This window comes from Sinocyclocheilus anshuiensis, unplaced genomic scaffold, assembly GCF_001515605.1.
Source record: "Sinocyclocheilus anshuiensis isolate Anshui unplaced genomic scaffold, SAMN03320099.WGS_v1.1 scaffold2186, whole genome shotgun sequence".
Taxonomy (NCBI): domain Eukaryota; kingdom Metazoa; phylum Chordata; class Actinopteri; order Cypriniformes; family Cyprinidae; genus Sinocyclocheilus; species Sinocyclocheilus anshuiensis.
Genome location: NW_015557072.1, coordinates 329,540 through 340,031, shown reverse-complemented (window position 1 = coordinate 340,031; position 10,492 = coordinate 329,540). Strand labels below are relative to the sequence as shown.

The 10,492-nt window shown below is 39.5% G+C and overlaps 1 protein-coding gene across 1 annotated transcript in view; it reads left to right on the top strand.

The window, feature by feature from the left end:
• Nucleotides 1-10,492, top strand: part of LOC107676736 (receptor-type tyrosine-protein phosphatase delta-like) — a 319,184-nt gene that overhangs the window by 299,765 nt on the left and 8,927 nt on the right. Inside the window, exons 33-36 of the mRNA XM_016471396.1 lie at nt 1,414-1,589; nt 3,180-3,299; nt 3,463-3,617; nt 8,475-8,786. Coding sequence (XP_016326882.1) covers nt 1,414-1,589; nt 3,180-3,299; nt 3,463-3,617; nt 8,475-8,786 — 763 coding nt within the window. The remainder of the gene's footprint in view (nt 1-1,413; nt 1,590-3,179; nt 3,300-3,462; nt 3,618-8,474; nt 8,787-10,492) is intronic.

Here is a 10,492-nt window from a genome sequence, read left to right as displayed (position 1 = left end):
CACACACATCGGTTCAGTACAAATTTTTTTATATCTGTGTGTCATTTTGTCCTCTTTTGTCTATAACAGAGAGAAGAAAATGCAGGATTAGTTGTCTTTTGCTATGCTGTCAGTCACAGAATGAAGGAGAAAATGAAAAACATGGAGTTTTTAATTTATTTATTAGGTCTCAGTAAAATAATTCACCTGGAGTAGAGACAGACAGAGCGGGCGAGCGAGCGCTGGGATGAGTTTTATCTCGCCGCTGCATGCGTGAGCTGAGCTGCGAGCCGTCTAACAGCAGAAATCAAGCCTCGCTGCCTTTTCTCCAGATTTCTCACACGTCTTCACTTACTGTCAGTTCATTCCACTGTTTCTCTCGCAGAGAATGAAGGTCTGCTCATCAGAAATCACAGAATATATACAGGATGGAATAAAGATTCAGGGCCGTTTTGTGGAAACGTACATCTGAATTTTAACGATTTCACTGAACTGTTTTCCTAAAAGGATCATAATGAATAATGAGAGTGTGTGTGTAGACTGTTCTGCTTTTAAATGATTTGCTTTTGATAAGCACATGGATGATGAACAAAAACGAAACACGCTTTAAGTCTTTAAATGAAAGTCAGTTTGAGCGACGCTCATCTAGAGCATATTTAAGGCACAACAAAGAGAACATTTCAACTAATATATATATATATATATATATATATATATATATCACCATACTTACCCAGCTGATTAATCACAGTCCATTAAGACAATTTTTTGGAGCTTTTCTGAATGTTATGTTAAGTATGCAAACAAGACATTATATTATTAAATACAGACTATTTCATATGAGCTAATATTTGAACTTTTCTCAACATTAGATGAATCCAGGTTCATAATTCTTGTTTGATTTTGTCGACATATTAGAGGTAATGTTTTCTACTGAGGGGATTTTGCATTACTCTTTTTATCACTCCATAAATACGAAAATACTGAAAATAACACTTTCTCTCCGTGTTTTTACAAACAAAATGTTGTATAAATCAGTGCAAATGATATATGAACAAACCCCACAGTAAAAACCTTCAGAATATAGAAAGGAATAAAACTGTATGGTTTGGTGCATGTAAGTGCTGCTAAAGTGGAGAAAAAACTAATTTTGAGAAAATTGCCTTTATAGATATGTATTGTAATTTAATTCTACAAACAAATAAATGAAGTGCAACAATAAAACCAGGCGTATAAAATATGACCAAACCCTTCAGTAAAAATCTTTATAATATAGAGAGCAATAAAATCTCAAAATTGACCATTGCGTGGAAAAACAAAAAGCAAAAACTAGCATTGAGCTAGCAGAATACTTGAGCAACATGCTAAAAACACTCAGAACTCGAACGGTTGAGTAGTTTCTGGTTCTCAGTGTGTTCTGCTGTGTGTTGGCAGGTATTCCAGGCAGCGATTACATCAACGCAAACTACATCGATGGCTACCGGAAGCAGAATGCTTACATCGCCACTCAAGGCGCGCTGCCCGAGACCTTCGGCGATTTCTGGCGGATGATCTGGGAGCAGCGGAGCTCAAACATCGTCATGATGACCAAACTGGAGGAAAGATCCAGGGTATGACACGCTCTGACATCACTACTCACCTCGATTCGATTGGCTTACGGCCTGTTCTAACCAATCTGTCCACAACAAATCAATCACAAATCACAGCCAATCAGAAGAGCGTGTGGGCGGAGTCTCTGCAAGTGCACTGCAGTATGCACGAGTGCATCAATCAATGACACATAAACCTATTTAACATTAGTTTAAATACATACTCACTACAGTCTCTGTCACATGTTTTTGGCTAATATGCAGTACTGATTTAATTATCGTTACAGTAATTATAACTAACAATAAATAACAGTTATTTCTATAACTGCCACTTGTCATAAATATCATACAGAGTTATATTATGTTAGATATGTTTGAAAACTATTATCTCACATAAAATGCACCTAGCATAAAGTTCTCGACTAGATCTAACGATTTAAAATCCTATAACAATGCCAACAATGGCATAATGTATAATTGACAACAATACCATAAATGTAGTAAAGAAATATTAAATTTTAACTTATGTTAATTATGAAATAACCATTAAACTGTCACACATTTTGTGTGCAATCCTGATTATAAGGGGGAAAAGTTAAAAAAAGGAAATATACGTCTTGTAAACCTAAATGCTAAATGTATAGGAAATAAATTAATGTATTAAGTATTTTATAGCATTTACCTATTTGCTGATAATTTGCTGAAATAATTGACAAAATCACACAAATCAAGGTGTGTTTATGTCTTACATTTTAGTAATAGGGTTGGGAAAAAATTGCAAATGTCACAGGAATAGAAAATAAAACAGCTGAAATAAAACTGAGTTTCTCCTCCTGAGGGTTTTCTGACAGTAAAGCAGCTCTGTTTTGTATGGCCCTGTTTGGTGCTCTATTTGTGGAAAGCGTTGGCTTTAACGGTCTTATTTTTGACAAATTACATTAAATATGGCAAATGTTTCCAAACAGGTTGAAAAGCTTTTGTCAAACTGATTATTGGTCTAATTAATATCACAATCCATGTCATCCTCAATTTTTACAGATTTCACCCACAATTTAATTTCCATTCTTTCCTTATTTGCACCATTGTGTGCTTCTCAGATTCCCTCTCACTTCTTCTCTAAGGCAAGACTCGTGTTGTTTTCAGCTGCAGAATTTAAATTCATGCCTTGATTTTTCCTGCATTTATGAATCGTCCTTTGCATGAATCCATAGTCTGATGCTTGCTGTAAAGACGCAGGAGCCCTGCTCTTCAGTTGGTGATCTGGCGCTGGAGCGTCTCCACTCGATGCATTTTAATGATCTCAGCGTCCTAATGTTATTAGCAGAATATGATCGTTCAGATCCAGCTCTTGTTTGCATTCAGACAGATCTGCGTGTGGTTTTTCATGTTTAGCATCTCTTTTGTTCGGTGCGCCGCTCACAATGCAGCCCACATCTATAATGGTAATGACGGCCGGCTGTGATGTGATTGCGACAGAGCGCTGGAGATAGTAATTATAGCGTCTGTCACTCGCTGCTGTGTTGAGAAATCCTCTTGTCAGCAGGGAATGGGAAAAGCGCCGCTCCTTCTCCGGCTTTATCTGAACACGATGTGTGTTTGTGTGTGTTTCAGGTGAAGTGTGACCAGTACTGGCCCAACAGAGCGACGGAGACGTACGGACTCATTCAGGTCACGCTGCTGGACACGGTGGAGCTGGCCACGTACTGCGTCCGGACGTTTGCACTTTACAAGGTACGGGAGCGTTGCTGACCAGCAAAGCCACATTCACTCGCCCTCACAGCGCTGCCGAGCTCCAGAAACCATCTTCTTCTGTGATGAAACAACAGCATGCAGGTCTGAGGGGACATGAGGGTGAGTAAATGATGGCTAATATTTCTTTTACTCTTGCGTTCAGAACGGCTCCAGCGAGAAGCGAGAGGTGCGGCAGTTCCAGTTCACGGCGTGGCCGGATCACGGCGTTCCGGAGCATCCCACGCCGTTCCTGGCCTTCCTGCGCAGAGTCAAGTCCTGCAACCCACCGGACGCCGGACCCATGGTGGTGCACTGCAGGTCTGAAGCCGCTGCATTCATATTTATATGATTAATAACACAGCGATGATAATCATGAGATTGCAAAACGTAATTATGTAAATGTTTTTTTAGTTTTACATATATAAATGTAAATGTTCACTACTCTGTAAGATGATTATAGTTTTTACTGTATTTTTTATCAAATAAATGCAGCCTTGGTGAGCAGAAGTGTCTCTTGCTGAGCACAGGTGATGTAATAATGTGTTGTGTGCTTTACGTTTATCATTAGAACCCATAAAGAACTAATCTCATATAATATGTAGAAAACTGAAAATAAAAATTTGATTGGTCAAACCATTGATAGATCTCAAGTTTTAACCACACAATTTCATGAGACTCGATGGTGTGTCAAAAAAAAACATGATTTTAGTGCATGGCAGAATGAGGCACTCTTGCATTTATGGAAAACCCAGATATGAAACCATCTGTTAAATTCCCCTCTAAGCGAAATCGGCACAAAAACATCAGGCAGAAAGAGACATGCAAAAACGTCAAGCCACGAGCTTCCATCGGAAAACTGCCAGATAGAAAACAAGGATTAGTAAACCCTTAAAAATAACACATACAGCAGTTAATTAGAGCTCCCAGTGGAGCGCTTGAAATTGAAAAATCCTTATTTCCTCTCTTTTCTCTGGCCGGCGTGCGGGAATTAATATCATTCATTGGGACGGAGACTTTGAATTCCTTTCAGCTCAGATCAGATAACGACTCGACAGCGAGTCTTTAATCCGCACCAAAACGCCGTCCCGTCTGACCATTAAAAATCTCTTTCTTTCATTCCGCGGCGGCTGTCAGATAGTTGACGCATCCTTCGGCAGGAGCAGAGAAAGGTTTAAGCCGGCAGCATCACGTGAGGCGGGAGATTATATATGTGCTGTTTGTCAGGCCAAACAAAAGCTCCTCCTCCTGCGCTCGTGGGTGATTAACTGCACTGCAAACGATTCGCCTGCTGCAGAATGAACATTCAGATTGCATGTGCTTAATGCTAGACGCAGGGGCAGACTGGGACAAAAATTCAGCCCTGGCACTGTAGCCACACCGGCCCACATTACCACACCGACACAGCCCCACCCACGGACACACGCATTCACTACTTACATTTGTGTACAGATGGTGAAATAATATAAGCAGTACCATATATGTAACAGATATTTAAACATTTAATGTATGTGTCTGGCAAACAATGCTTACTACTTTTTAAAGAGCGCACGTTTATAACAAATTTACACATACAGTAAAAACAAAAGAAAAAGAATCTGAGGATGTTGTAGAGTCTGTGTGCTGTCTGTTTATGCCATTTGTCTGCTGTTACTGTCATTCTCTACAGTATGTTGTTCTTTGTTGTCACTGTCTGTCTGTTGGGTTTTTCCTACCTCTACCACACTCCTCTCTGTCTCATACTGTAGCATCCTTCCTCACAGCACTGGTGTTGAAAGACCAGGGGTCTCTGACTGTACTGATTCCAGCAACATCCTAGTTAATGAACACAGTATAGGACTTAAACATTACAGCGAAATATTTTCTCACTGACTGCTCTCAACATCGGAATACACATGAATACAAACAAGTAATAATAGCAAAAAAGGGAAAAGAATATATAGCAACATTCAGTAACAGGCTCATTAACACTTAAGTTAACCAATTATCACGAGGCAATGGCATTTTAAAATATACTGGGGCTCTACGCTAAGCTTACAACTGTTTAATACAATGTAGGCTACTGTCAAAAAAAAAAACACGAGCTAACTGGCAGAAGTAGTGTGAAAATGACTTGTGCTAGCTCTATTTTCTGTTTTCTTCTTACCTCTGCGGCACTAACTGTTCTTCACTGCAGCAGCCGAATTTAAACCTTTTGAAAAGAGTTCGGTTCATTTTACGCATTTAGCAGCGTCGGACCTAAGCCCCCTTTTTTTTTTTTTCCTCAAAGTTTTTCTGCACCACCTTTCCTTTTTTATGGTCCATTATCTAGCTTTTACTGAAAATTAGCTCGTGTTGCAATCTCTCTGATGACATGCTTGATTCTGACTGAACGGTTCGGTCGGCCCATCTCGGGACCAGGCGACTGGGCCAAATGCTTAACATTTATTTATTATTAACATTATTATTACTATAACCATAGAGAAATTGTGTAAGCGATAAAAACCCGTCCTATTTTTTTATTATTTTTTTACGGGCCAACTAAATTGTTTTTAGTTGGCCCGTAAAAACAATTTTATTTATATATATTTTGAAAAAATCTGACCGGCCCATATTAAACAAAATGTGTGAGTGTGAGTGTGTGTGTGTGTGTGTGTGTGTGTGTGTGTGTGTGTGTCTGTGTGTGTGTGTGTGTGTGTGAGGCTGTAAAGAGGGTGTTTACCACTGTCACCTGTAGCCCACGGGTCGCTGCTGAAGTGCATGCAGTCAGCTGTTATTGCAACAAAAGAGAAAGTCCATCCAAGCACATGATTGAATGTCACAGAGGTCACTGGACAGACAGACGGAGGGTTCCTGAGTGGCAGGGATTTCAGACGTATGAACTTGTCAAAAACACAAAGACATTGATTTTGCATAAAGCACATTAAGTCTTGCTAGTAGCAGTGGATATTTCAGGACTGGTTTATTTCACAGTGTTGGGGAAGCTACTCTAAAACTGTAGCTTGACTGACAGCTACAAGCTACTCGCAATTAAAGTAGTTAAGCTACATTCAAGCTACCCTTCTGAAAAAGCTAGCTACATTGAAACCACTTTCAATTTATTATTATTATTTGTTTTAGAATTAACATTACAAATAACTGAATTATTGTTAATGAATAATTATAATGAAGTTATAAGTAAAATATAATGAAGTTATAAGTAAAATATTTGGGGTTTAAAACAACATACTGTAATGCAATCATGATTTCAAAGAGTGGAGTTAATTCAGGTTGATTGGGACACTTTTTCCAAGTCATTTCAGTGACAAAAAGTGTCCCAATCATTTGATTTAGTAAACTATCCGATACACACGATAATATTTATATAGTTATTATATCTCAAACTAACTGTCAAAGTGCAAAATTGCTACAAATGTAACATCAATGCAAGAACAAAATGTATGCAACTTAAACTGAATATGGAGCAGTCGTAAAATAAGCTGGTTAAACTCATGACAAAAGTTGTCACAAAAATGTGACAACATGCTCTGGCGTTTAATAACTTACAGTTATTCGTGATTCATTTAAAACTATTTCTTTACTGCCAATTTCTACCCAATTATATATTTTAGATGCTAACAGAAGAAACAAACAATAAATGAATGCCCATGGAGATCTAAGATTTTATTCATTTCCACGACTTTCCCTGGTCTGGAAATCACAATTTTAAAATTATATTTAGTCGATGAACAATGCACAACACAGATAATTAGTAAAACAGTCCCTTTTAGTTAGACTGAACTATACTGATCAAGGAAGCTAAGCAAGGCTTGTCTTGGTTAGTATTTGGATGAGTTGATTAAGAATTCTCTCTCGCTCACGTCTTCGTGCAGGAAGAGCGCTAATGTGAGCGTTTGTGGAGCTCTGGTCGTAATGAAGGGCTCTGATCTCAGGTGTTTCATGGAGAAGTGCCTGTGGTTGACGTCAACGGCTGCACTTCAAGAAGTTAGCAAAGCTTTGGCCTCTTCAAAGTGATGGAAAGAGGAAAGTAGATGGAGGCTTTTAGAGTCTGTAGATGAAGGTTAGAGAGGGTGAGAGGCTAAATGGAGGGGTTGTTTTGCTCTGACAGGTGTACGCCGATCTCTGCCATTAAATACTGTTTGACTGTGGAAAACATTCTGCATTCACCACAGAAATGTGACACATCACTTACTGTCAGCCGTGTCCCATTGTTTTAGCAGTTTGCATGTGTGTGTAAACAATGAAAATGTATCTGAACACAAACTACACAAAACAGTAGGGATGCACCGAATGTTCAGCAACCGAAATTATATTAAAAGACAGAATAAATTGTACTGAACAATGATGTGACGCGATCAAATATCAACCAGCATAGAGTGAGAGCGAGCTCGCGGCGCTATCTGCTCGTTAGCAAGGGTTAGCCAAGTCCAAAGGAGGAAAATCTGAGCTGAAACAGCATTACTCGTCAGCTGCTCAGAAACATCTTTACCAATTTTTACTACGAATGTGACAGTGTGATACATGCGACAAACATATTCCCAAATTCGTAATGAGAATCATTTATAAATCTGCTGTTGACAACAAAAAGAGTCACTGAGGTCTTCCTGCTGGTTTCCGCCAAAATAAAAACTGAACCAAAACACAAAACACTCCATCAGCATTCATAAATGTTAGTATTATAAATTTACTGTTGTTCTATAAAAGAATAAATAAGACAATAATAATATTAATAATTACAACAGCTCCATTAATACATTTATTATAACATTCACACATAGTGTTCAATTTGGGATCTGTAATATTTTCTAATGTTTTAAAAGAAGCCTCTTCTGCTCAGCGAGACTGCATTTATTTGTACAGTTAAAAATACACACCTGATTCAAGAAGGGGGTCTCAAAAGTGGCCAATAAATATTATTTTACTAACTTAAATTGTGTTTTGTTAAATAACTATTTTTAAACTGTTGTTTTGCAATTGATTTAAAAAGCACATATTGGCTATTTAATCTATGCAATGGTGAAAAAAAAAAAAAATAGGTAAAACACATGGGGAAAAAAATGTGAAAAACCATGTTTGGTATTCGGCCTTCATCCCAGTGTTTAATTCAGTTCGGTTCGGCTTCAGCCAAGAATGTTCACTTCGGAGCATGCCTACACATCAGATCTAACATTGTCAAACATCTGTCCTGTTGTCTGACAGTGCCGGCGTGGGTCGGACCGGCTGCTTCATCGTCATCGACGCCATGCTGGAGCGAATCAAACACGAGAAGACGGTGGACATCTACGGTCACGTGACGCTCATGCGTGCACAGAGGAACTACATGGTCCAGACGGAAGACCAGTATGTCTTCATTCACGACGCGCTCCAGGAGGCCGTCACCTGCGGCACCACCGAGGTTCCCGCCAGGAACCTGTACGCATACATCCAGAAACTCACGCAGATCGAGTCCGGAGAGAACGTCACCGGGATGGAGCTGGAGTTTAAGGTAAGACGGATGTTAGCGGGAGTCGGGTTTGTTGACGTCTGTTTGTCACCGTAATTCTAAAACCAAAGAAACCAGCTAGCTAATTCATGATAAATGCCATGATTTAAAAAAATATTGTATTCGAATATTTGTGCTCATAAAATACGAATATTCGAATATTTGTTTATTTAAATAAAGTTTAGCGAGAAAGATGTTATTTTTTTAATAATCAATTTTGTCACCATTTCTGAACAAGCTTATAATTACACATAATATACAACAAAGTTCTACAACAATGTTACGTTTTATCTCAAAGTTTTCTTTTGGTTGAAAACGTGTGTAAAATATACATATAAAGAACAAAAGCAATCAAGCAGAGCAAATAGAAAAAATAAAGGAGATTGCCGATAGCAGTTTAGAACGTACATACACTCGAGTTGGCCTATGTTTATCGCATTTATATTGTTTCACATGTTAATGTTGAGAAAAACAATAATATCCACATGCTCGGGTGAAAGCTGGCTCCTTAGTCTGATAACAGTAAGAACGTCCAAAGACACAAAGATAACAGACGGTGTTCTAAGCAAAGTTTCTTACAGCGCTTTGTGTTTTCTGTTCTTAAACCACTCAACTTTGAGGAAACATAAAGGAAGCATATGTCTAACTAACTCCAAACTTCACGAGGCAGACGACGACATTCTGTGATCAAATACAATCCACGTGTTAACACGCTCCACAGCGCCACCCAGTGCGTTTAGTTATAACTGACTTTTAGTTTGCGCACTTAGGATCTATCATGGATTTCCTGCATTTACAGCCTACGAAGCAGCACGTAGTAAAATTCTAATAGTATTGTTATTTGTCGAATAATAATTACAGATGGAATATTCTAATGTTTGACTATTTGCGCACACTGCTAATTCATGAACAAATAGACTGAGTGAATCTGAGACTGAGTGAAGAGTCCCGAGAGCCCTAACCCTACTAAAGAGCCACTTGACCAAACCTTGACCTCGTGTTTATTGATACGTCTGATCTTGGCAGCTAAGCAGGGTTTGGCTTGGCTAGTACTTGGATGAGGCTTGGGTTTCCCCCACAATCCGGTCAATTCACAGAAAAAGAGTCGCCCTTCCCATCACTACCAGCAAAGAGAGGTTGTTCAGATGGTGTAGTGTCTTATCTAGTTTAGTTTATCTGGCGAGTGGCCCATCCACTGACTCATCTGATTACGGGAACTCTTGATCAGACTCCATCTGAACAGAAGGGGCCTCGAAGCGCCGCGATCATGTCACGTTTGCTCTGGAATGACTGCAGCAGAACCGCCGGCTTGGCCTCAGGAAGCTGCTCGTCTCTCTTCTGTTATTCCACCCCACCACGTTTTACTCGGACTGCAGTTTGTCAAGCAGAAATCTGTTTACCGAGAGTAAGAAGGTGATCGAATGTCACGCCGCATGACGAGCTCTGGGCGAGCGGATCAGTCGACTCTGGCCCACCGCAGGCTCTCTTTACTCGGCCGCAGAGACAGTGTGGGGCCTGTGGTTTCTCCTGCAGGAACCCAGAGACCCCTGTGCCGTTCTCACGCTAGCGCTAACCATTACTGTGCTCGCTTTTTTCAACGTAAACCACATGTGCTTCGCTCTCTTGTTTTCATAACCAAGTTCAAGACGGTTAAAGACATTAAACATCCAAACCCAGTGAAACACTATCTATCTATCTATCTATCTATCCATCCATCCATCCATCCATCCATCCA